This window comes from Mixophyes fleayi, chromosome 2 (assembly GCF_038048845.1).
Source record: "Mixophyes fleayi isolate aMixFle1 chromosome 2, aMixFle1.hap1, whole genome shotgun sequence".
In the NCBI taxonomy this organism is placed as follows: domain Eukaryota; kingdom Metazoa; phylum Chordata; class Amphibia; order Anura; family Limnodynastidae; genus Mixophyes; species Mixophyes fleayi.
Genome location: NC_134403.1, coordinates 251,983,242 through 252,010,645, shown reverse-complemented (window position 1 = coordinate 252,010,645; position 27,404 = coordinate 251,983,242). Strand labels below are relative to the sequence as shown.

Genomic DNA, 27,404 nt, shown 5'->3' with positions numbered 1-27,404 from the left:
GAGCAGGGCTCTCCTACCTTCTGTTTCCATCACTTTTAACTCCGCTCTCCAGCTACTCAGCTCACCTCCTCTCAGTCCCTCTGCCCTCTGTCTCCTCTCGCTTCTCTCCGCTCCCCTCAGTGACTCTCAACCTGTCATCCGTGCCCACCCTCTTGGGCCATAGTTACCTGCCTATACTCACTTTTCCCCTCCCTCCCTCTCTTTCATGCTGTGCCTGAGCCCCCAGAGTTTAGTGCTTACTGTTACTTGTACTGTGCTGTTTCACCTTGTACTGTGCCATTGTTTGTCCTTGTACGGCGCTACGGATACTTTGTGGCGCCCTATAAATAAAAATTCTTTCACTCAGCAGACTCTTAATTCACACAACCATTTATTTGTGTACATCAGCTATTTCTCTGTGTCACGTTTGTAGTACCGAAGAAGCCACTGACTGGTATTGACACAACTAAATTGAGAGGTGCAGAGTCTAACGCACCCCCGTTATTCACCAGGGACCCCCGCAAGGAGGTATGGGCTTAGCTGCATGAGGTGCGCAGGTCGCAGTCCTCCCAACTTGTCACCAGTGCAATGGCATGTACACAGCGGGTGCAAACAGCCGAGGTGAGGTACAAGGGGAGTTTCCAGAAAGATGGTCAGCATAAGCCGAGGTCAGGAACTGCTGGACAAAGAGGTACCGAATCACAAAGCGAAGGGGTGGTCAAGAAACAAGCCAATGGTCCGCAATCTTAAGCAACAAACAGGAGAAGGACTCTGGAATGCTGGAGACTGGAGAACCAATACTTTGGCACTATACTGTTGGGAGGAGGTGCCAGATATACCCTAACCTGGCCCCTGATTGGTGAGGGATTGGTGCATCTGACCGCCGACATGCCGGGGAAGAGAAGCGTCCCCTTGCCTACTGCGCATGCGCGCGCTGTGGAACACGGAAGTGCGTCCCGTTGCTGGGAAACAAGACGCGTTTCAGCAGAGACAGGCGTCCGTCCCGGCACATCTGCACAGTATGGGGACGGCGCCTGACACTCTGGCTACAGTACAATGTCCTGTATAACAACAATATTCAATACAGCCTAAAAATAAAAATTTTAATCCACAAATTTTTTCCTCAACATGAATCTGGACGGACTGGACAAATAGATAAATGTATTATGCTCAGATTTTTGCAAATTGGCAATATTCGGCGAGTTTGACAGCAAAATTTAAAGCAGTAATTTGTTGAAAGGCAAGTTTTGCCTTTAAACATATTGGCATTATAAATTTTGCTGTCAAAGATGTCGAATATCGGCGATTTGTAAAAATCGGAGCATAATACATTTGCCCTCAGATGTAGTTAGCAGGCAACAAGAGAAAATCGTAGGTCAGCCCCTAGATGTAAACCCTAAATACAGATTTCAAAAGGTCCCTTACCTCTTTTTTGGCCCTGGGGCTACACTCCGAAACAGTCCATATGACCAGAGTCGTGTTTATTTAGAAACCAAGTACGCACATGGGAGAATATTCTTACTAATATTGACTGGCCATTCAAGTTAGAGGGTACTTTCTCTCTGCCAAAGAATTACACTATTACTTATAGCTTGAAACAATAAGACAACAACAAAAAAAGTTTAACATATGGTACACATATGTGACTGGATCACATATAAATAACTTATGGTATAAATTAATTTAAAGGAAATAGCGCAGGGCGCTTATTTATATAAATTGCCAATGCACTTATTTTTAATATTGTGTATATTTTGGTAAGGGAAATCTTTAATTTCTGAGACCAGGGTAGAAAATTATTTTTTTCTGTTTAACCTTTCTAAAGCAAATGCCTTTTCTGATGTATATATCTGATACAACGGGTCTTTGTTTACGAAGCCTTTTGTGTATTGTGATGTGAGGAAATGGCTTGTTTTGAGGTTTGTACTTTTTATTTGGGAATATGTATTCGGCGACTGTCTGAAATGTCATGCCAGTTAAACCTTTTGACTTGCTAGTGGGTCTCCTGCCTCTGAAATAAGATGCAGGATATCACAGCAAGGTTTTTAAGAATTTCATGGCTAAGTGTAAATATTATTGACTTTGAAAGGCATGTAAATCCATGTTTGTGTAAACAGGTTATATCCTGATGCTAAAAATAGCCTGTGTCTAAACTGTATAAAAGGCAATTGCTTGTATTGGGGACTTGTTCTTCTCATTTCATCTGACTTGAGTGATCACCTGGTAGATTTAACCAGTGTGAGGGCAAATAAAGTTCTTTCTTCAAAGACCTGCTTGGAAACATCTTCAATATTCCTGTATTGCTGTGACCTGCAGATTAGACCCAAAATCTAATCTGTTCCTGGCTGTTCTGAGGTTTGGACCAAAGTTTTCCAGTACCACCGCTCTGCCTGCTATCCATGCAGCCCTGGTCAGTGTGGTAGGCCAGGGGGAATCCATCCAGAGCTTCCCTGATCCATAGTAAGATGTCAGGAGTACCAACCCTGGTACACCAGCAAGGGGGTACACTCGCAGTGTCAGTTACTCAGAAGAAACCCGGTACTGGATGTCGGTAAGGAGTCCAATGGTGGCAGCACGTGTAGGCCCCTCCTACTGCGGCAAGAAGGCGCATTTGGGATAACGAAAGGGAACGGTGGCAAAATAAGCCCAGCCAGTTCCCAGCAAAAATACAGGGTGGCATAGGCGGTCCATCCTGTCACAACATGCAATACACTATAAGATTTAGCTGAGAAAAACAGTGCCTGATTATCCAAAAGGCTGACTAGGCTGCAGCCAAGGGTGCAAGGCTTTTGGGGTGGGAGCAACATTTTTAGGGGTAGAAAATTGTGTCGGGGAGAGGAACAAATTTAAATTAATTTTAAAATGTAAGAGAATAGTTGTTCTCCAAAGTAAAAAGAACACATGAAAGAGAAATGTAGTAAGGTTTTAATCTTTACATATTCCCATGGTAAACAATGAAGACAATGAGTCATTTTTGGGCAGGCGCTTGAGGATAAGCGAGTAGGAGAGACAAGGATGACTACAGGCGCAGAATTGACAGCACCTCCCCCTTCACATTTTCATCCTTAGTAGCGTTTGTTCATGCTTCCGTTCTGATGTTAATGAAAACAAAATGAGTGACAAAGATTGCTGTTTCCCTTTTAAAAAGCCAAGTGGAGTTGAGTTTTTGAAACAAGGGAACATAAACATTGGTGGGGAGCTAGATTTTTTTAAATCAAGGACAAGTTCTTTTTTTATCTACTGCACTTTAGCCTGGCAAGAAGAGTGAGGGGGCGCTACAAGCATATTTGCTTAGGGTGACCTGAACCTTTTATCAGACCCTGGAGAAAACAGTTATTTTATTAGTACAATTCAGTTCTTGGTAGCTACACGAGTTTCATATATCAGGAGTTGAACTTAACCAACATTAATATAATAGGCCTATTCTCTATTTTCTATACATAAAATAACTTATCTAATTAATCATAATCTTAAAGGAACTACATAGTTTCTTACAGAAACTAGAGATGAGCGCACTCGGATTTCTGAAATCCGAGCCCACCCGAACGTTGCCGATCCGAGTCGGATCCGAGACAGATCCGGGTATTGGCGCCAAATTCAAATCTGAAACTGAGGCTCTGACTCATAATCCCGTTGTCGGATCTCGCGATACTCGGATCCTATAAATTCCCCGCTAGTCGCCGCCATCTTCACTCGGGCATTGATCAGGGTAGAGGGAGGGTGTGTTAGGTGGTCCTCTGTCCTGCTATATCTCGTGCTGTTCAGTTCTGTGCTGTGCTGTGCTGTGCTGTGCTCAGTCCAGTGGTGTTGTGTCCTGTGCTCTGTCCTTCTGAGGTCAGTGGTGCTGCTGGGTCCTGTGCTGTGTCCTGTTCAGTCCAGTGGTGCTGTGTCCTGTGCTCTGTGCTTCTAAGGGCATAGTTATTTCCCCATTATTCCCAAGTTTTTAAAAAATAAAAAAAAGTTATAAAAAAAAATAAATTAAAAAAAATAATAATTATAACCAAATTTGCAAAACCAATCCAGCAGTATAAGTCCATTGGTACTGCAATATTACAAAGTTCACACATTCTGCAGTATCTTGTGCTACATATAATGGAGACCAAAAATTTGGAGGATAAAGTAGGGAAAGATCAAGACCCACTTCCTCCTAATGCTGAAGCTGCTGCCACTAGTCATGACATAGACGATGAAATGCCATCAACGTCGTCTTCCAAGCCAGATGCCCAATCTCGTAGTACAGGGCATGTAAAATCCAAAAAGCCAAAGTTAAGAAAAAGTAGCAAAAAGAGAAACTTAAAATCATCTGCGGAGAAACGTAAAGTTGCCAATATGCCATTTACGACACGGAGTGGCAAGGAACGGCTTGGGCCCTGGCCCGTGTTCATGACTAGTGGTTCAGCTTCACCCACGGATCTTAGCCCTCCTCCTCCTCCCCCCCCTCTACAAAAAATTGAAGAGAGTTATGCTGTCAGCAACAAAACAGCAAACAACTCTGCCTTCTAAAGAGAAATTATCACAAATCCTCAAGGCGAGTCCAAGGGTGTTGGTGGTTGTCAAGCCTGACCTTCCCATCACTGTACGGGAAGAGGTGGCTCAGGAGGAGCCTATTGATGATGTAGCTGGCGCTGTGGAGGAACTTGATGATGAGGATGGTGATGTGATTATTGTAAATGAGGCACCAGGGGGGGAAATAGCTGATGTCCATGGGATGAAAAAGCCCATCGTCATGCCTGGTCAGAAGACCAAAAAATGCACCTCTTCGGTCTGGAGTTATTTTTATCCAAATCCAGACAACCAATGTATGGCCATATGTAGCTTATGTAAAGCTCAAATAAGCAGGGGTAAGGCTCTTGCCCACCTAGGAACATCCTCCCTTATACGTCACCTGAATAACCTTCATAGTTCAGTGGTTAGTTCAGGAACTGGGGCTAGGACCCTCATCGGTACAGGGACACCTAAATCCCGTGGTCCAGTTGGATACACACCATCAACACCCTCCTCGTCAACTTCCTCCACAATCTCCATCAGATTCAGTCCTGCAGCCCAAGTCAGCAGCCAGACTGAGTCCTCCTCAATACGGGATTCATTCGAGGAATCCTGCAGCGGTACGCCTACTACTGCCACTGCTGCTGTTGCTGCTGTTAGTCGGTCATCTTCCCAGAGGGGAAGTCGTAAGACCGCTAAGTCTTTCACAAAACAATTGACCGTCCAATAGTCGTTGTCACAAAATACGATAGTAGTCACCCTATTGCAAAGCGTATAACTGCGGCTGTAACTGCAATGTTGGTGTTAGACGTGCGACCGGTGTCCGCCATCAGTGGAGTGGGATTTAGAGGGTTGATGGAGGTATTGTGTCCCCGGTACCAAATCCCGTCGAGATTCCACTTCACTAGGCAGGCGATACCAAAAATGTACAGAGAAGTACAATCAAGTGTCCTCAGTGCTCTAAAAAATGCGGTTGTACCCACTGTCCACTTAACCATGGACATGTGGACAAGTGGTTCTGGGCAAACGAAGGACTATATGACTGTGACAGCCCACTGGGTAGATGCATCCCCTTCCACAGCAACAGCTGCATCAGTAGCAGCATCTACAAAATGGCTGCTCGTGCAAAGGCAGGCAACATTGTGTATTACAGGCTTTAATAAGAGGCACAACGCTGACAACATATTAGAGAAACTGAGGGAAATTATCTCCCAGTGGCTTACCTCATTTAGACTCTCATGGGGATTTGTGGTGTCAGACAATGCCAGTAACATTGTGCGGGCATTAAATATGGACAATTTCCAGCACGTCCCATGTTTTGCCCACACCATTAATTTGGTGGTGCAGCATTACCTCAAGAGTGACAGGGGTGTGCAGGAGATGCTTGCGGTGGCGCACAAAATTGCTGGACACTTTCGGCATTCAGCCAGTGCCTACCGCAGACTAGAGGCACATCAAAAAAGCATGAACCTGCCCTGCCATCACCTCAAACAAGAGGTTGTGACGCGCTGGAACTCCACCCTCTATATGCTGCAGAGGATGGAGGAGCAGCAAAAGGCCATTCAGGCCTACACAGCCACCTACGACATAGGCAAAGGAGTGGGGATCCGCCTGAGTCAAGCGCAGTGGAGACTGATTTCCGTGTTTTGCAAGGTTCTGCAGCCATTTGAACTTGCCACACGAGAAGTTAGTTCCGACACTGCCAGCTTGAGTCAGGTGATTCCCCTGATCAGGCTGTTGCAGAAGCAGCTGGAGAAAGTGAGGGAGGAGCTGGTAAGCCATTGCGATTACACCAAGCATGTAGCTCTTGTGGATGTAGCCCTTCGTACGCTTTGCCAGGATCCGAGGATGGTCACTCTTTTAAAGTCAGAGGAATACATTCTGACCACCGTGCTCAATCCTCGGTTTAAAGCGTATGTTGTGTCTCTGTTTCCGGCGGACACAAGTCTACAGCGGTGCAAAGACCTGCTGGTCAGGAGATTGTCCTCTGAAGAGGACCGTGACATGCCAACAGCTCCACCCTCATTTTCTTTCACATCTATGGCTGCGAGGAAAAAGCTCAGTTTTCCTAAAAGAGGCGTTGGCGGGGATGCTGATAACATCTGGTCCGGACTGAAGGACCTGCCAACCATTGCAGACATGTCTACGCTCGCTGCATTGGATGCTGTCACAATTGAAAAAATTGTGGAGGATTACTTTGCTGACACCATCCAAGTAGACATGTCAGACAGTCCATATTGTTACTGGCAGGAAAAAAAGGTAGTTTGGAAGCCCCTGTACAAACTGGCTCTATTTTACCTGAGTTGTCCTCCCTCCAGTGTGTACTCGGAAAGAGTTTTTAGTGCAGCGGGGAACCTGGTCAGTGAGAGGCGAAGGAGGTTGCTTCCTCATAACGTTGAAAAAATGATGTTTATAAAAATGAATAATCAATTCCTCAATGAAGTACAGCACTGCCCTCCAGATAGTACAGAGGGACCTGTGGTTGTGGAGTCCAGCGGGGACGAATTGATAATATGTGATGAGGAGGAAGTACACACTGTAGGGGGAGAGGAATCAGAGGTTGAGGATGAGGATGACATCTGGCCTCAGTAGAGCCTGTTTAGTCTGTACAGGGAGAGATGAATAGCTTTTTTGGTGTGGGGGCCCAAACAAACCAATCATTTCAGCCAAAGTTGTTTGGTAGGCCCTGTCGCTGAAATGATTGGTTTGTTAAAGTGTGCATGTCCTATTTCAACAACATAAGGGTGGGTGGGAGGGCCCAAGGACAATTCCATCTTGGACCTTTTTTTTTTGCATTATATGACCAATCAACAGTCGTTTGCCATGTTCAAAAAGTAAAACCAAATTTAAACAAATTCAAGAAATTTAAACCAAAAGTAAAATGCCCTGTCATAATTTAAAACAAGAGGTATTGACATGCTCTAGAACTACTGTATTGTTGTTTATATTTTATAAACACTACACTTGAAAGCTTGAGTCTTTCAATGAAAAAGTAACTCTCCATTGCACGAAATATTTGCAACAGGGACAATTTTAGGGTTAAGAAAGTCAACAAATAACACTTCGACGCTGTCTGTCTTTATAAACACTACACTTGGAAGTTGGAGGAGGTATTGTGGCCCCGGCACCAAATTTACTACCGGGGCCACTTCACTGTGCAGTCCATATTTAGGTGTATCAGATATTAAACAACGGTGACAGTTGATGCCCAATTTTTTAATTATATTGTTGGCGCTGTAAAAAATTGTGTTCCGGGCACACCACACTACGCAGTCCATACCCTTTTTTGGTGGAATTCTGACCCGTGGAGGGTTTTTTAATTATATTGTGGCCTCGGTACCAAATTGTGTACCGGGGCCACCACACTACGCAGTCAAGAAAGATAGATGCGTATCATAGATAAAGTACATTCAGTGTTGTGGGGCAAATTGAAAAAATTTTAAAATGCACTGTCATTATCAAAAACAAGAGGTTTTCACACGCTGTGCAGTGTAATGCAGACCTGTTGAAGGTTTTTTATATATTTTTTATTGTGGTGCCCAGTGCCCACTACTCTACGCAGTCCAGATACTATTTTTGTGTGTAATGCAGACCTGTTGAAGGTTTTCTATATATTTTATTGTGGTGCCCAGTGCCCACTACTCTACGCAGTCCAGATACTATTTTTGGGTGTAATGCAGACGTGTTGAAGGTTTTCTATATATTTTATTGTGCTGCCCAGTGCCCACTACTCTACGCAGTCCAGATACTATTTTTGGGTGTAATGCAGACCTGTTGAAGGTTTTCTATATATTATATTGTGGTGGCCAGTGGCCAGTCCTCTACGCAGTCCAGATACTATTTTTGGGTGTAATTCAGACCTGTTGAAGGTTTTCTATATATTTTATTGTGGTGCCCAGTGCCCACTACTCTACGCAGTCCAGATACTATTTTTGGGTGTAATGCAGACCTGTTGAAGGTTTTCTATATATTTTATTGTGGTGCCCAGTGCCCACTACTCTACGCAGTCCAGATACTATTTTTGGGTGTAATTCAGACCTGTTAAAGGTTTTCTATATATTTTTTATTGTGGTGCCCAGTGCCCACTACTCTACGCAGTCCAGGTACTATTTTTGGGTGTAATGCAGACCTGTTGAAGGTTTTCTATATATTATATTGTGGTGGCCAGTAGCCAGTCCTCAACGCAGTCCAGATACTATTTTTGGGTGTAATTCAGACCAGTTGATGGGTTTTTAATTATATTGTGGGGAACACTCCTCTACGCAGTCCAGAAAGATACCTCGTTGCAACATTTTGTACTAAAAAAAAAAAAATATTGTAAGGTGTTAGGTGTTCAGAATAGCCTTTAAATTAGTGGAAATGATTGTTATTGAATGTTATTGATGTTAATGATAGCGTAGGAGTGAAAATAAGCCCAAAAACTTGATTTTTACACTTTTTAGGTTTTTTTCAAAAAAAATCCAAAACCTTAAATCCAAACCAAAACCTTTCGGCAGGTGTTTTGCGAAACAAATCCGAACCCAAAACATCGTGAAAATCCGGATCCAAAACACAAAACACGAGACCTCAAAAGTCGCCGGTGCACATCCCTAACAGAAACAAGAAGTGATGTTATCAAACTTACGAAACTGTCTTAAACTCAAGAATCTCTGGTTAATAATAAATATATTATATATTTGTAACATTATTATGTTTCTTGCCTTATTGATAATCTCTACCTTAAGTTTGTAGCTATGGGTTATATATTTTGATATATATCCATAGCTCCGTGGGCCAGATGAAAGGCTATAATCATTTTAAAGGATCTGACCAAAATTTTGTTAAAGAAGCTGGTCTATTTTGCTGATTTCTCAAATGTTTTCATTGTTGTCAAACTATTGTTTTAAAGACCGTCGTTGACTTTGTTGGAGCTTTTTTCCACAAAGCTTTAATTGTAGGATCCCTGTAATTTACTGTTTTGTATTTGTATGAAGCCTATTCTGAATTAAGTAATTTACTCTTTACTAAAGAGGCTGTGGTAAATTTGTGTATCAGACAATTGACATCTCTTTTTTTATCAGGTAGGGACTTTATGAGAGTCTGTCTCAGTGTTTAAGATTTCACTTGTCACTTTGTGTCTCAGTACCATCATTCTACTTCACTCGTGGTATATTTAGAGTAACAAGGGAATGACTATTGCCCAAACACTCTATTATATAGATTCATATGTAGTAGTAGTAGTTTGTGAGCAATCTTGGGGCAAAACGAATACAGAAGAACAACGTCCCTGTCGATGAATTGCACAAAGCTAATCACGAAGAACACCACTAGAAAACATGGTGAAGGAGCAACAATGTCATAAGTGAATGGTCACAATAAATACAGCTTAATGATAAGACTCCTGTAGAATTGGACGGACGATTGCGTTTTGTTTGTTTTTTGTGTAAAATAAGGTTTCTCATACTGCAAACGTGCACCAAAGATGTGCATGCATACATCCATTTGCAGATTTTCGCACATCTTACAGTTACAACTCCTTATGACTGGAGAGGCAGAGCGGGGGATGAGAGGGGCGGGCAACTGTTGAGTGTGTAAGAGTGTATACAGTAAGACATACTTGCCAACTCTCCCGGAATGTCCAGGAGACTCCCGAAATTCGGTTCAGTCTCCCGGGAGCTCGTTGGCATTTCTCCCGCATCCTGGATTTCACCGAGAATCGCGTATTTGACGCGATTCTCTGTGATTGACGCCATTTTGGAGGGCGGGAGGGGGCGGGACGAGGCCAATTGCGTCATTTTGGCCCCGCCCCCGCGACGTAAATTACGTTATCGTGGGGGCAGGACCAAAATGACACGTTTAGCCTTGTCCGGCCCCCTCCCGCCCTCAAGGTCACGCCCCCTCTCCCGGAAACTTGTTTCCGAGAGTTGGCAAGTATGCAGTAAGAGTGTGTTTATGTAATTGACTGAAGTAAATTTGGACGCGTATCTCTTGCGGGTGTTTGAGAACTGGTGCAGAGACACACAAATGATGAGGACTGTCAGCGGCACAAACTAGCTGCTACTGATTTGAGCGGTGGTAATCGTTTCAACAATTACGATAACACAGACACAGAGGACACCTACAATAAAAAACGATTGAATGAAAAAACGACAGCTAGAATGACACTTACCTGAAAAAACGACTGTGCAGATCTCCGATGCCAGCATAAGGATGACAGCACCTCCTTTCGACTGTCCAGGTCTCCGGCACCAATGTGTGACATCAGTGCGCCCTTCTTGCCTTTCAGTTTAAAACGGCAATGTCGGTACCCAGCAGGGACACTGTTTAAACGGGGTCCCGAAATTGTCGCTTTAAATTGAAAGGCATGAAGGGCGCACTGACGTCACACAGTGGTGCCGGAGACCTGGACAGTCGGAACGAGGTGCGGTCATCCTTCTGTTGCATCAGAGATCTGCACAGTCGTTTATCAGGTAAGTCTGTCATTCTAGCTGTCGTTTTTTCATTCAATCGTTTTTTTTATTGTAGGTGTCCTCAGCATCGGCAACCCGTACCCCACCCAACTCATTAGTGTGGCTGCTATTTCATATGTTGCGGACATCTACTCGTATTAATTAATTGATATTTCAATTTGGACTGAAGCAAGAAAGAAGATTCCCATTTATTTTTAAACGGAAAAAAACATGTATTCAATTGAATTGATTATTTTGTATTTGTGTTTTTATTTAATTATATATTACATGGTAAATGCAACTTTCACATTTATTAATAGCAGGTAAGACATCATCATCCTCATTTATTTATATAGTGCCACTAATTCCGCAGCGCTGTACAGAGAACTCATCAGTCCCTGCCCCATTGGGGCTTACAGTCTAAATTCCCTAATATAGACACACACTCACACACAGACACAGACAAACAGGGAGACAGACAGAGACTAGGGTCAATTTTTGATAGCAGCCAATTAACCTACCAGTATGTTTTTTTGGAGTGTTCTTGTGTGTGTATAATATATATATATATATATTATTTTTTTTCCTAACACTGTCAAGTCCCCTCTACACTGTCCCTACTCTTTCGTGAAGCATAAGTATACACGCTTGTTATACTTGACATACATCTGATGCATGTGCTAGTAATGTGCAGATGGACACATCTTGAGATGCGTGTAGCTGAACATATGCAAATAAATACGCTTTTTCATGCTATTGTCTTTTCCTCCTTACCTTTAGGGTGGGGGCAAATGAGCACCAATGTGGGTAATTAAATGTATACATTGAATATAATTGAAACAAAATAAATCAATATATAATAAAATATTGTATAATACAAATAAAACAACTAGACCTGCTTTAAAATAAACATATAATAATACAGAAAATAATGAGTCCCAGTGAAATCATACAAACGCTCCACGTAAAGGGCTGAAACAGAAGGTGATCATTTCAGACTAGTAATTTAAAAATAAAACATCACTAGCACAATAAATCCATCAAAAGAAAATTCCAAAGGGATGCTCCATTTAGTCCCAAATGACTAATTATAAATAATACCCGACACACAGCGTGTGGTCCCAAATGAAGCCTAATGCCATATAATAATCCAATAGAAACTAATTGTATGATCACGCATGTTAATAAAAAATGCAGTCAGAATACTGCTATTGGCCAGTATGTGCAGTCCTCTTCTGACTAACAAGCTGTAGTGACACTAAAAGCCAAATTGATCAGCGTTCTGGCCAAATGGCAGGATTGGCATGTGCATCGCCATCCTTAGACTCCACAATTCTGATACACTCTGCTTAGTAAATGAAAGCCACAATAGGCCTTATTTAGATTTTGTCTTCGTTTTCCTTTGGATCCAGGAAAAATGCTGCTGCTTTTGTATGTAGCACACAAATACAAATAGTGCACAGCTTTATTTTAACACTGCCATTTAGAGTTGAATGGAATTGAATTGAAATGGAATTCCTTCCATCTCTAAATCTGTCCGCCCATTTTAATTTGCCCATATAATTATTTTGCTGAGATAGAGAATTTTGCTGAGGTGCAAAACTGCAACTCTTAGGCTAGGTACACACTGGAGGTTTTTCAGCCCATTATCGGGCCAATCACTTGATACACGACCGCTCAGCCACATATCACGTTAGTGTGTATAATCACACAGTGAACGACAATCGTTCCAAAGTACCGATTGTCATTTCATTTGGTTGGTCGTACTGTTTAATAATCTCGTTCCAATCACCTTTTGATCATGCAGTGTGTATGCACTCACGATCACGATCTCCATAGAGTTTACAGAGTCATCGTCTTTTCAGCCGATACCGGCAATGAACATGTCCTGGTGACTAAATGTAGAGAGTGCTGTAGATTAAATAGTTTGTTCTTTCGTTCTGATGCTGAATATTTCGTTTCAGAGTCGCAGAAACGAACAAAATTCGTAAGGACATGTTGATAGCTATAACAAGGTGGTTTTAATCAGTGTGACAGGAATGAATAAATGGGTGACTATTGTGCTGTCATTCTCTAAACGACTAGAGGACCAGATGAAGAGCACAGATCTGAAGGTAAATAGTGTGTAGTGTGTACGCATGAATCGCCTGACCGATCGGACCTTCAGTCGTAGGTACAATCGTTGTAGATAACAGATTGGTCGAAAAATTCTTCAGTATGTACCTAGACTTAGCTGGTTTTACTCCTAACTTTAAATGCCATGGTGTCTAGTTAATCCATTCTTCTGAATTTTGTATGTGGAAACCTACATGGATGCACTTTTCATCAACACAATCTCACATTATTGTACAATATACAGACACAGCATAATTGCTTTCTTCTTCTTATGTCTTCAACCTATTTTGAAAAATTAGTTTTCTTGCTTGCCTTTTCCAGTCCTGTTCTCCACCGTCCAATGATTATAAAATTGGAATGAAGTTGGAGGCCCAGGATCCAAGGAATACAACATCCACATGCATTGCCTCTGTGGTGGGTCTTACAGGAGCACGGCTCAGACTGCGCCTTGATGGAAGTGATAACAAAAATGACTTCTGGAGATTGGTGGATTCATCAGAGATTCAGCCCATTGGCACATGTGAAAAGAGTGGTGGAATGTTACAGCCACCATTAGGTGAGTCTATGTGCTTATATTTTCTGTCTACAAGTACAGCTGTTTCAGAGAATTATTTTGGGTCAGTAGAGGGACAAGGTGTTTGGCACACAAGTCAAAGAAGCCAAACCGGCCTCTATATACAATCATGATGTAATAGCTGCTCACCGCACTTCAATGATGTGGGACTTAGATTCATTTGAGGCTTTCAAAACGCACCACATAATATTTAACAAGCAATGGGGAAGCAAGCATTGGTAAATACAGTCAGGAACAGACCACACAGGGGACAGTGTTTTTTTGCTGATACACAAAAGCAGGAGCGAGTGGCCTTGTTCAGTGTTGGAGCTGTTCCCACAAGCATTATTGTGCCTAAGGCAGCTGCCTTTTCTCCCTACCCCTTGTCCAAGCCTTGCATTGCATGCAAAATATAATGTTATTAACCCTATGTAATTTTAGCCTCTTACACAAAATTGATTCATAGCCCACTTATAAAACGTGTTCTTCATTCATATTTAACTGTTTGATTTTTCTTTTGTTTGCATATTCCCACTTTTTATGCTATGCTCGTTGTTTGTATAGATACTCAGCAACATTAATTGTGTTCAGGTTTTAGACTTAACGCCTCCTCTTGGCCCATGTTCCTTCTGAAGACCCTAAATGGAGCTGAGATGGCACCTGCCAAAATATTTCACAAGGTATAACCAGAACTATGATCCTATTGCATGTGTTTAGCAGTTCAGTGTATTATTATTATTATTATTATTATTATTATTATTATTATTATTATTATTATTATTATTATTATTGTTATTATATTGCTCCTTTGAAAACTGGGGATATATCATGTTTTTTCTATGCCCTTCCCAATATGCCAAATACTTCTAAAGTTATTCATGTTGCTGCATGGATGTAGAAGAAGTCAAAGTAAAAAATATTTTTTAAAAAAACCTTCCGACTTTCCTTAGACTTACACTTTCCAATAATTTATAGCAAACGCCTGATCTAATTGGTGCACAGTATTAGCTAAAAATACAAATAACAAATATAATAAAAAGTATTCCACTTTGACCTGAAATAAGTTGTATACCAATTCCACAATGAGTAACGCAGCTGTCAAGGGCTGTGTAACCCTACCATGCAAAGCATAATAAAAGAAATGTAAAGCTGAGACAGTGCTGGAACTAACTGAGAATCAAACACGATGCTAAAAAGTTGACAATTTAATGTACACACTGAAACATATATAACCCATTAATAACATGTAAAACATACAATAATTAATAAATGAAAAATCATTCAATTCATAGATGAGAATATAAAATTATATTTGTGGTAAATAAACAATAAATTGTCTCCTACAGGAGTGCTATCATAGCACTATATCCACTGTTATAGATAAAATACTGTATATAATATAACAAGCTTATATGTCCAAATACAGTCACTGCACTCGATTTATCAAATAGATCAAAAATTGATATTGACTCACAGCCTTATAATTAAGGTCAACTGTTAGAGGCGCTTAATTGGAAAAACGTCAATAGGTGGATAGAAGCATTAGCCACAAACTTACAGTTCAGAATAGGATTTGAAACCGGAAACCGTCTGATATTGGGATGTAATGATCCCAAATAGATTGAGTTGTTCAGACTTATGCTGCACTTGTAAACTCCACAGGGACAACAATATGGTAACGGCTCCGTGTTACAGTCCCGTGAATATGTAGCGGAGATGAGAGATTTAGATTGGCAGCCCGTCAGATAATGATATCCACAGTTTAGTTGGAATGAAAGGTAGCTGCAGTATGAGTCCTCAGTGGTGTATGTCCACCTCGTCCAGATTCCCAAAATTAAATAGTGCTATATCCATGTAAACGAGCTTTATGGTATTACATTCACCATCTCTGATGAAATTGTCCTTGTGGAAAAGAAACACATCAGGATTTCGTTTGGATTGTTTAACCAATTTGGCTGTACTTTATTCAGCCTCTTGTTTATATGTTACGGGACTGTAACACAGAGTTGTTCCCATATTGTTGACCCTGTGGAATTTGCAAGTGCAGCAGGATGTCTGAAAAACTCAATCTATTTGGGATCATTAATTTATATTGTGATAGCAAGTAAATATGCAGAAGAGAGAAATGCTTTTATCTGTATTTCGTTTTCCATAATTTCATACACATATTGAAATCCCCTTCTTTTACAGGAGCCTCCTTCTCCAGCCCAGAACCATTTTGAAATAGGGATGAAACTGGAGGCAGTGGACAGGAAGAATCCACATTTTATCTGCCCAGCTACCATTGGGGAGGTGAGGGGCAGCGAGATCCTTGTGACATTCGATGGCTGGAGAGGAGCATTTGATTACTGGTGTCGTTATGACTCTAGGGACATCTTTCCAGTAGGATGGTGCTCTCTGACAGGTGACAACCTGCAGCCTCCAGGCACTAAAGGTACATACCCCTATACAGAGAGGTTGACATAGATATGAGCTGTTTGAGATCAGGCCTACCCTAAACTCATGTCCAACTTCTCCATTGTGAAGGGACATATTTCTTTTTTCCAAGCTATTAGACAACTGGATGTAATTCATACACTTTTCTGACAGTGTACCTGTCATATCATATTCATTGTTACAAAAAATAAAAAGCACACATAGCACACTAAATTATCATCACAAGATAATGCAGATCACCTGACTTTGAAAGTCTATGCATAGCATTAATTTGTTTTATAGTCATTTATACATTTTTGTGATACAACTCAACCAATGTTAATGATAGGATGAAGACAACCATTCATACTTTTAAATAATGTTCTAGGTGACTATTCAAATAAACCGTGTTAGCATCCACCAAAAGACCCTAGATTTTTATAAAATTGTCTGGGCATCCCCTTAATACTTATGGGAGTTTCTAGAGGATCAAATAATCATGAAATTATTAAACCCAATGAGCCAATCTAGGAAGTTTAGGCCCCATCCATTTTAAAATAGTGGTTTCCCTAACAAAAACATTATAATTAATTTTGTATATATTGGTATAGCATTTTTGCAGTGCCTTCCAAAAAATATTGAATCATCCACATCAGTCCCTGACAGTCTCAATTCCCTACCATACACACACATACCATGGTCCATTTTGTCAGAAGTCTAATAATCTACCAGCATGTTTATGGATTTTGGAAGGAAATCCACGCAAACACAAGTGAAACATACAAACTTAAAATCATTTAATTAATTGGACTACTCGTCCTCCCCCTCTTTCTTCCTATTCCACCTCACTCCACGTACACTCATACCTCACTATATCAGATAAATCTGTTTCTCCCTTTTCATGTAGTTGCCATACCAAAAAGTCCAGCTCCAGCTGCAGGTATTGCCCCTGGTATCCTGCGAGGCCCCAAAAATTTGCTAGCAGGGGTTCCTGGTCGTAGGCGTCGAAAGCCAGGAAGGAAGAAGGGACAGCTGCCTAAAGCTCTTGTCCATCAACTGACAAGTCAAGCGTCCAAACTTTGTGAACCTTTCCGCTTTCCCAAGAAGAGGGGCCCCAAGCCAGGAAGCAAGGTACTTTCCTTTCTCTGATCGTAATATTTACTGCTAAACTATGAGCAAGTGCAGGGACTTAAGCAAGTAGATAAATTACTAGTAAACCATTACTTGTTAAGACAAATCGGCATCTTAACCGACATGACACTAGAGAAAATATATTACAACTCTGTTCAGTAATAGCTGTAAATTCCTTCTTCAAATGATTAGTCCTTGTGTATCATATGGATGGCTTTTTGATATTTGTATATAAAATACATTTGTTGTTTGCTCACTTCATTTCACTAAAATGTTTTTCTTACGGCTTTATTTTTAGAGAAAACCACGACTTTTGCTGAACCAGATTCCTACTTCTCCCACGAACAGTACCCCAGAACCAGACACCAGCACTGTACCACAGGATGCTGCCACCATTCCATGCGCTGCTATGCAGGCACCCACAGGTAATTGGAGATAATCATATGCTCACATTAATGATTGTATTGGTGACTTAATGATGGTTATAAATGTAGATAGATACTAATTCACCACCTTACACCACTCGCCTCTCCTCCATCTGTATTTATCTGTGAGAGTTAAATGAAAATGACGAGGGAAATGCTGCTAACAAATGTTTGTTTGTTGTTTGTAATAAACTAAACAAAATGAAGTAATAAATTTCATTGAGCAAAACCTCAGGAGATCAATGCCTAGGACACTCATTGTTCTGGACAAACACCATGCCACCGCCAGCAGTCCCATAATGCTCCAGGGCTGATTAGCCACATGAAAAACTGTAGTCTGTGAGTCCTGGCGTTTCAAGAGACTGTCTGTACTGTTAAGAGTGAGTTACTTTCAAAGCGTGGAGGATCCAAGCATGAATCCATTTGATTATGCCAGTTGGGTGGTTTAATGGACAATACAAATTTAGTGTGGTATTGTCCTTTAATTCACATCTACATACGTAGCCTTCTGCCTTTTATGTAGTAACAGTCACTACCAGGCAGGGAGCTGTGTTTTCCAGCTGAATCTCTGCATGTCATCTGATAATGTTCAGGTTCTAGGTACAATCGCTGCTGTATAATATAGAAGAAGTATTATACAAGGAGGCCCTCATACTAGTGGCTGTCAGCAGAACTATGTCTGAGGAGGGGGGTAAGGTTATGTGCAGTCTAATTAAAAGGTGAGCACAATATATGGTATGACTACTAGGGCATTGTATGTACCCTGACCACTGGTACCCTACTTATTACAGCCCTTTTATTATTGTTTAAGTTTCTCAAGTAGTCCACCGGTTCTCAACCTTTGCACATTCGGCCAGATGTTGTAACACATTTCTCCTGAGACACTATTTGGGAATCACTAAAATAAATCTAATGAAAGTACTGTATTTAAGTGTGTAGGTTCTACTTGTACATTTTTGTCTTTAGTTTGTATTTACCTGAACAAGAATGGAGATTCTGGTCCTCACCTTGACCGAAAGAAGGTTCAGCACCTCCCAGACCATTTTGGACCTGCACGGGCATCTGTAGTTCTCCAGCAAGCAGTTCAAGCTTGCATAGACTGCGCATACCACCAAAAAACAGTCTTCGGCTTCCTAAAGCATGGTCATGGTGGGGAAGTTATATCTGGTGAGAGTGCTGCATCTTTTTCATCATATAAACCTCTCATTATACTCCTAGTACACAACACAGGGATCATTGCACATAATCACTTATACATAGCCAACCTATCACTTCACTAGGAACCAGCCATGCCAAAATATTCATGAGGCATAATTGATCGTAGAGAATTCATAGCCAGCATTCTAATTTATATTCTTACACCCCACAAAACAGTTACTTTGTAACAAATTTAAAATTCCTGTTTGCAAATATCTAATAATTATTGTTCCTTGAATTGCAAGCATAAAGCACCTCTGTTTTTGTTTTCATCTCTTCATAGAAATATACATTTCTATATTTTATTTCTTTGGACAGACCACAGCTTTTATCCTAACCTATCCTATCCTTTTTACCTATTGCTTTACCATCAACAATGTTTGCTTTTGCTTGCTTCATACTCCCCTGAGAAAAACCTTGCCATAGATGTTTGATTGGACAGTGTGAGCCCAGTCTTATCTCTCCTTTTCTCTCACCACTCTTTGTGGTTCCATCCAACAACAACTTATCATTTCCAGATTGTAATAAAGATCAATATTTGTTATAGCTGTATTTGAGAGGGAGCAACATACACTGAACCTTCCAGCAGTGAACAGTATTGGTTATGTCCTTCGCTTTCTGGAGAAACTTTGCCGGAATCTGCGTAGTGACCACTTATTTGGAAATCAGCCCTTCACCCAGAATCCTGTGCTGCAGGCAGGGTTATATGAAAATGACCGGTATTTAACGGGTAAGAATAAAGCACAGTGCCTTCTACAGCATAGATTAAGAATAGTTATTTAACATAATCACTTACTCTATTTCAGTAGAGTACCAATGACACTGGTTTTCTTGGGGGGTTTTTCCCCCGCAGACAGGTGTAACTCTGAGGGCAACCTCCATGGTCCAGGAAGAGGAGCCAAGAGATACACAAATGAAATACCTCCATACAATGCTCCCCTATGTCCCAAAGTACCAAAGAATGACTGCCATGCATCAGAAGGTGAGCCCAAGACACTGTTCTAATTTCAAATTCTTGGAAATTATTTAAGATAACAAAGTTATCATTTGTATCAATATTTCAACATTTCCGACAAAGGAACTTATTTAATCACACTATTGGTTATATTTGGTGAGGTAATGGACTTTTTCATTCCATGGTCTGTTTTTTTCTCCTTGTATCGCTACAGGAGAAACGTTCTTGCTTGATGCTGGTCTCCCAGGGTCAATGGAGCAGCGTCTGGGTCCTGCAGACTCTCCTAGTAGCCCCAATACATGTAGAGTCTCCAGGGAATATCGGTCACCTGCATATAGGAGCCTCCACCAGCCTACCAGCCTGTCCCAGGGAACTGTGCGCAGACTGAGCTCAGGTGGTGAGTGTGACAAAAGGGAGACTGAAACAGACAGATAAAGTTATAGGGCTTAGAGCTCTTTGTCTTCGTATGATAGTTAAGCTGGGTACACACTACAGAAAATTACTGCAGATGCAATTTTTGCAACGATTTTACCAACAACTGAAAGTCTCGATGAGCATGCAGATTCATGCCTACACAGCTAGACAATTTACCTTCAGATCTGTGCTCTTCATCTCTCATAACCATCTGCTGAAAAGATTGTGGCTGCACACTCTGTAGAGATCTGCTTACACTGCTGGTCATGACTGCATACATACTTCCACATTTGACCAACATCGTTCCATCATTGATAGTAATTTATAGGAAGTTTATAAAATCAAATCAAATAATACGATGTGCTTTGGTACGATAAAACTTAATCATGGGAATGTAGGCACTAATTACAAATCTTAAGAAACGATTGTTTATCGTGTGATCAGCATGATAATTGGATGAAAAACCTGTTGTGTGTACCCAGCTTGACACAGGCAGAGAGATGTTTTTAGATATAAATGGTATAGAAATGTTTAATCAAGGCAATGGAAGCTAAAATGTGGCAAGAACTCTATGCACATCATTGCTCTGTAGTCTAAGTCAGCAGCTATCTTTCTCAAAGCAGCAACACTGCCGACACATGCAGTTACCCCAGACATATTGCTTGTTAGGTGGATCTGCTCCTCGCTGTTCATTTGAGAAAGGGTGCTGCAATAATAGTCCTTCATCTGAGCAGTGCTCTGTCACTCCACTGCCAGCCTCTGCCTTATATCACTTCTCTGAGCAGCGAGAGTAAAAATACAGAAAACTACCCAGCCAATCAAATACCACACTTGACATACGACCTGCCCACTACGTTTCTATTAGTATCTTAAAATAAAGCTGCCAGTGCACACCACATACCTGAGTGACAGAGATTAACATGTTGGTCCTAAGAGGCTAAACTTAGCAATCAGAATGTCCATGGTTCACAACACATTACACATTCCCAGAAGTCATGTAATACTGAACACACATGGATCCATTTCCTGCGATGTTATTAATTATATTATTATTATTATTATTAATTTTTATTTATAGGGCGCCACAAGGTGTCCGTAGCGCCGTACAGGGACAAACGAGTTACAGTACAAGGTGAGACAGCACAGTACAGTAAACAGTAAGCACAGTAACTCAGTAAGCTCAATGCACAGCTAGAGAGGGCGGGGGAAGGGGGAGGGAGGATCCGCAAACAACGGAGCCCAAGAAGGAGGGCGAGGAAGACAGGGAGACCCCCAGAGGGGACGGGGGGTGGAGGGTCCTCGAGGAGGAGGGCTAAGTAGCTGGAGAGCAGAGTTAGGAGTGGTGGAAACAGGAGGAGAGATGGCCCTGCTCAGAGGAGCGTACAATCTAAGGGGAGGGGTGGACAGACAGAGAGACACAGGGGAGAGAGGGAGAGTAGGGGGACGGAGGCAGAAGATAAGGTAGGAAGTTAAGTGAGAGACTGAAAGGCTTTAAGAAAAAGGTGAGTTTTTAAAGCCCATTTGAAACTGGACAGATTGGGGGAAGTTCTGATGGAGGGAGGGAGCTTGTTCCAGTGGAGGGGGGCAGCGCGGGCGAAGTCTTGGATACGTGCGTGGGAGGAGGTAATAAGGGGGGGAAGAGAGGCGACGGTCAGAGGCAGAACGGAGAGGGCGGGATGGAGTGTGAGTAGAGAGGAGGGTAGAGATGTAGGGCGCAGTGGAGTTGGCGAGGGCCTTGTATGTGAGTGTGAGGAGTTTAAAGAGGATTCTGAAGGGGAATGGGAGCCAGTGAAGGGCTAGGTAGAGGGGGGGAGACAGAAGAGGAGCGGCGAGAAAGGAAAATAAGTCTAGCAGCAGCGTTAAGAACAGATCGAAGGGGAGCGAGATGAGAGTGGGGGAGGCCAGTGAGGAGGAGGTTGCAGTAGTCCAGGCGGGAGATGATCAGAGTGTGGATGAGACATTTGGTGGCGTCTTGGGAGAGGAAGGGCCGGATGTGAGCGATGTTACGCAGCTGAAAGCGGCAGGACTTAGCAAGAGAGAGGATGTCTTGCTTATGAGGCTTGCTAACTCTATCCTTAAGCATTAGGGCTTTGTAAATCCATTGCAGTGCTGTTAGGCAAATTCTTATGAAAAAGACATAATGGCATTTTGTCACAGACAACAGCTTTTCAGTCTCACTCTAACATTATGATCATCATTACATTACCATTGTAAAACTGGATACTGCTGAATATTACTACACATATGAGTATAATATGCTGGCCACTTCTCGTTTTAATATTGTGGACACTGTTGGACATAATATACTAGGATTGTATGGTGTGCAGTGCATCTATATACTCATTGAATGGATATTTTTGTTACAGACCCTTTGTGCCAAACACCAAATAATTCACAATAATATGTAATGTATTTACAGTTCTCATTTACCAGCATTTACACTATAACAGAAAGGTTTCTGGATTTATTTTTTTCTACTTTTCTAAATGATTACAGGAGAGCCCTGTGCCCACACAATGTACTCATTTATGCCAGCAGTGCTCTATGTTAACCAGGGGCGGATCTAGAAATTTTTTCTACCCCGGGCGATATAGGGGGGGGGGGGGGGGGATTTAGGCCCCGCCCCCTTTCTAACTTCTAAGGCTGCCGGCGGCTGCACAGTATGTGCAGGTCCATTTGGCAGTGATAATGTGCTGTCCCGCTGCTCTGATTGTGTTTAAAACACAATCAGAGCAGCCGGGCAGCACATTATCACTGCCGAACGGACCTGCACAGTGTGCAGCCGCCAGCAGCAAGCCCCTGCTAGGGGGGGGGGGGGGCGATCCAGGGCCCCCCCCCCCCCCCCCCCCTGGATCCGCCACTGATGTTAACACACAATACCAGCAGTGGCACACTCACTCACAGACAGACAGACGTCATCTCTCAGCCCAGCTACCCTGCTCCAAGATGCTGCCAGGCTCATAGGTTTGCTGTGCATACATTGCTTAGCGGTTAGTGTGTGCATCATATACAACGGACATGACCAGGGGAGAGGTTCTGGCAACAAAGAATTTTCAGTCCCTGTGGGTTGCATACACTGTCTTTTTAACAATTGTTTATCTGTTGAAGTCATAAAATAGGCTTCAGATCATTGTTGCATAAGAAACACAGTGGCGGCTACACGTTTCATGAAGCTATTTGTTGTTTTCTTTTGGGTTTTGCTTTGCAAATGTGTTTAACTTTAAAGTAGTAGTAGATTTCTTTTATTTTCTTTTTTTGCTGTTTTAGATCTTACCTTAACTTCAACAGTGTCATATAACTTCTATTTTACTCTTTTTTTTTTTTTAATGTTGTGTGTGTGGGAAAGGAAATGTTAAAATACTGTCTCTCTTTATGTTCTACCTCTCTTCCTAGCATTTGAAATTGCTAGCAGAGTTGTTTAGGATACGGTACAGATTTTCATGTGGCTCACTTCATCATCATTCTCATCATCAGTATCTCTATGACAAGCATGTTGTCAGTTCACAATGACACTTTTTCTGGGGCAGAGTGGGCTGTGAGTACTTCTTGCAGTTATTTCTGGTTAGCCCAGTACTTGAAAAAGTGTCACTTTGTACTGACAGTGAATTTCCAATAGCAATCTATTAGCTCAATGATTACACCCATTCAAACCGCCAACATAAGATCCAAGAGTGGCATTAATACTTAAATATTGAACATATTACTTAACACTTTTGAAAATGTAGTCCTTACTACTTTGGAGAAGCATTGGAAGATACCAATTTGTGAATAGTGCCATATATGACAATACACAGGTCACTTGCTTGTATGCCTAAGAGTTGTCATCTATAAGCACTCAGTAAATCTTTACATAACAGTCATGCTAGACAGATTACCCCTACTGAGATACTCTTTATCACTTCAGTAGGAAAACTCACTACCAAGTTTACATCAAATGGTTGTAACCTTAAAGATTACACACCATATCAAATTCTGTCAAAAGGATCAATTGTAGGGAAGTTGTTACATAGGAGGTTGGAGATGTAGGGATATAGTGTGTTGTTTTTTGTTTTCTTTAATAAATGCATAGTTTACAAGTTACTATATAATAAAATGTCACCAGGGGGAACCTAGGTTTTATTTATCTTTAAATTAATTATACTATATCATTGTATGTAAAGGATTTTTTTTCAAATACCTTTTAAAGATTGAAAAGTGATGTATGCTTTACTGTAGACCCGACTAGGCCTAATGTTATTGCAGGCCAGACCTTATGGGTGATATTCAGGGGAGCAATGTTAACATCTTGGAAAAGGTTTCAAAATATGCCCAAAAGGTTGTGCAAAGTTTTAACAAGTAATTATAAATGAAGAGACCCGGTACCTTTTCAGATCATAAATTCACCTTTACCAGAGCTCTCCTGTTGGGGCACAGTAAGAGAGAGAGCAGAGTGTCTACTCATGTTGTCTCCTGTAATTTGCCTTTCTCTAGAGTCAGAGAGGTATCTTAATGGTCGGCAAGGACCTCGTGACCCGTCGCTATGGAACATGGAGGATGTTATGCAGTTTGTCAGAGAAGCTGATCCTCAACTGGGATCACATGCTGAGCTCTTCCGCAAACATGTAAGTTCTATGTGCTTTAACCAGGTTAACCAACTAATTAAAACACTTTATAACAGTCATTTTATATATATTGGCAAGATTTTCTACTCAAATAAAACAAACAATTGCTTTCTTTTACAATGAAAGACTACCTATTTACATGTTTACTACTTAAAGGACAATGAAACCACCTCAAAATATATTGTTCAGTCGTCCTGCTGTTTTGTTACAAAGTAAAGTTTAATTCAGCCAATACACCAATCATCAGGTTATGTAGAGTAGACTGTATGATGCAAGATACAGAAGCACCACCTTCCTAAGCAATATCGGCTTTCTAAAGAAACTACAACATACAGCATTTTGGGTGGATTTAGTTAACTGTGTTAGGTAGTTTTTAGCACAGTAATGTAAGTAATGTAGAGGCATTGTTTTATTAATAACTTCTTATGATGACTTTTGTTGATTTTATTATTTATTTATGAGCCAAAAAATGTAAATGTACTCATTTAAACTATGTTAATTTGAGTTGGTTTCACATTCCTATATTGTGTAAATGATAATATTATATAATTGTTATAATTCCCTGTGTGTTGCAACAGTGTTGGCGTTTTGTAAGCTAATAATAATACTACATTACAGAATAAGTATGAATAGATACAGTATTCAGGTTGTATTGCTATAGATGAATCAACTATACTCTCTTATCTGTTCTCATTTTTCTCTCTATGTCAGGAAATTGATGGAAAAGCTTTACTCCTGCTGAGAAGCGATGTCATGATGAAATATATGGGTTTAAAGTTGGGTCCCGCTCTGAAGTTGTCTCATCACATAGATAAATTGAAGCAAGGGAAGTTCTGACCATGACATCTGGCCCTGCTACACTTTTTAAATGGTCATGCCTAGGACTCTGCTGCCTCAGCAACTTTTTTGAAAGTCACTCTGAGAGGAATGACTCAAAGCCCTGGAAACCCCATTTTCTGGGGATTTTCGTATGTTGTTAACATCTCAAACCACCGTTCCTAATCTATGAGATGTCCCTCCAATTCTGTGAACTTGTTCTTGATATTTCACATCATTGGAAGAGGGGAGATGAAGGCATTACATTGGATGGGCTGTAGGTTATCCTACTCCCTTATGTGCTCTGATTTAATCCAAACAATTACTTTTCTTATCTTATATAGCACTGGCAGTGCACACAGCGCTGTACATAGTAGAATAAAAGAGGCACAATGCATTATTGGCCACAAAAGCTTGCAATCTGATGGTTTGTTGGAGTTAACCAGAATTTACTTTACATAATCTTGTACATGGGAATTATAGAAGGCCTACAATTTATAATGTAATTGTATTAATAATAAATCCACCTACATTGCCCCTGGACTTGTGCATAAATACACAATAAACAATAACTGAGCTTCTCTTGGAAAGAAGTGCAAAATATATGTGTTGCTTAGAAAAATACCCAAGGTTTTGACACTAATTCTGGAAATAAATAAATCATATTTCATTTTAGGACTCTTTAGACAGACCTTCCATTATTTTTGTCCACATAGTTAGTGTTACTTGGTATACAGATAAACAAGTATTAAAACCAATCCACTTTAAATCCACTTTTCATACATACTATACATCCATGTTTATGCTGGATTTTTAGTTTTTTTGCATTAATAAGGGAAAAGGCTAATTCAGACAAGCATATTGACAGATTTTACTCCTGCTATGTTCCAAGCAGAGCCCGAATGGATCTATCTAATCTGAAAAGGTATTTACATGCAGAGGTATTTGCATGCTTTTGATATTCACCTGTACAGTAGTACAATTTGTGAGTTAGAACCTGCAATCTTTGCTCTGCACGTCAACAACTAAAGTGGGAAGACATGAACAAGATTTGTTCCTTTCGTGCTGAGTTTAGAATGCAGTGTGAACAAAATATGTTAACACACTCTTGTGAATGAGACCAAATGTTAAGACTGAATGGGCAAATCGTATTTATGTGTAGTAAATATTCAATGTTTCTGTTTTTCTGAGTTTGTGTTTAAAGTCAAAATATGTCCCATCTAACTTATAAAATGATTGGCAAACATGTTATTAATTTACTGCTGCTTTATCGTTGATATCAACTTTTAAACTTATAAGCTTCTCTGCACCACTAAGGGTTAACTATTTTGCAGAGTACTGTAACATTGTTGCAACAAAGTAAAAAGCTAAGGGCTAAACTACACAAGCGATTTTTTTTTTTTTGTCACTGGATCATGGGTGAATGTTCTCTTACCAGTGACTGCGCATATTGCAGCAGTTTGTTTCCTATGGCGTGATCTGAGCAGATGGTTTGTATCATCTTTGAGTGCGTAGTGCCACAATTTAGTAGCTTTGACCCTAATGCAAATATCCAAATCAATTGACTAATTGACTTCATTCATGCAATATATGTGATTTAGGAAAGGAAATTTTACTTTTACCTGTGCAATGTGGTTTTAGAGCGTTTAGTTGTGTAATGTAGCAGTGTTTTCTAAACAATCAATCTCATAAGTCAACTGTAAAAATTGGAAAAGGAGGGGAAATAAGAGTTTAATTAATATCTTTTTATCTACTATATAAATGCCTAGTGGCGTGTGTGGGAGAAAAAAAAACAAGCTGCAGCGGCACCTGCTGGGCAGAGTTATACACTGACCTATATATTTCTTGAAGGAGAAGTGACAGTTGGGAGTGGTTGGTGGTTGCCGGGGG

General features: G+C 40.9%; 1 protein-coding gene across 3 annotated transcripts in view; it reads left to right on the top strand.

Annotated features, from left to right (window-relative positions):
• Positions 1-26,763, top strand: part of SCMH1 (Scm polycomb group protein homolog 1) — a 74,478-nt gene extending 47,715 nt beyond the window's left edge. For 2 of the 3 annotated variants that reach the window (XM_075195876.1, XM_075195875.1), the window contains exons 5-16: positions 13,329-13,563; positions 14,152-14,240; positions 15,751-15,994; positions 16,883-17,106; positions 17,405-17,531; positions 18,498-18,698; positions 19,276-19,458; positions 19,582-19,710; positions 19,898-20,080; positions 21,176-21,229; positions 24,568-24,698; positions 25,410-26,763. In XM_075195876.1, the coding sequence (XP_075051977.1) occupies positions 13,329-13,563; positions 14,152-14,240; positions 15,751-15,994; positions 16,883-17,106; positions 17,405-17,531; positions 18,498-18,698; positions 19,276-19,458; positions 19,582-19,710; positions 19,898-20,080; positions 21,176-21,229; positions 24,568-24,698; positions 25,410-25,535 (1,926 nt within the window). In that variant the 3' untranslated portion in view covers positions 25,536-26,763. The remainder of the gene's footprint in view (positions 1-13,328; positions 13,564-14,151; positions 14,241-15,750; positions 15,995-16,882; positions 17,107-17,404; positions 17,532-18,497; positions 18,699-19,275; positions 19,459-19,581; positions 19,711-19,897; positions 20,081-21,175; positions 21,230-24,567; positions 24,699-25,409) is intronic. The other variant, XM_075195877.1, reaches the window with a different exon arrangement.
• The last annotated feature ends 641 nt before the right edge of the window (positions 26,764-27,404 follow it).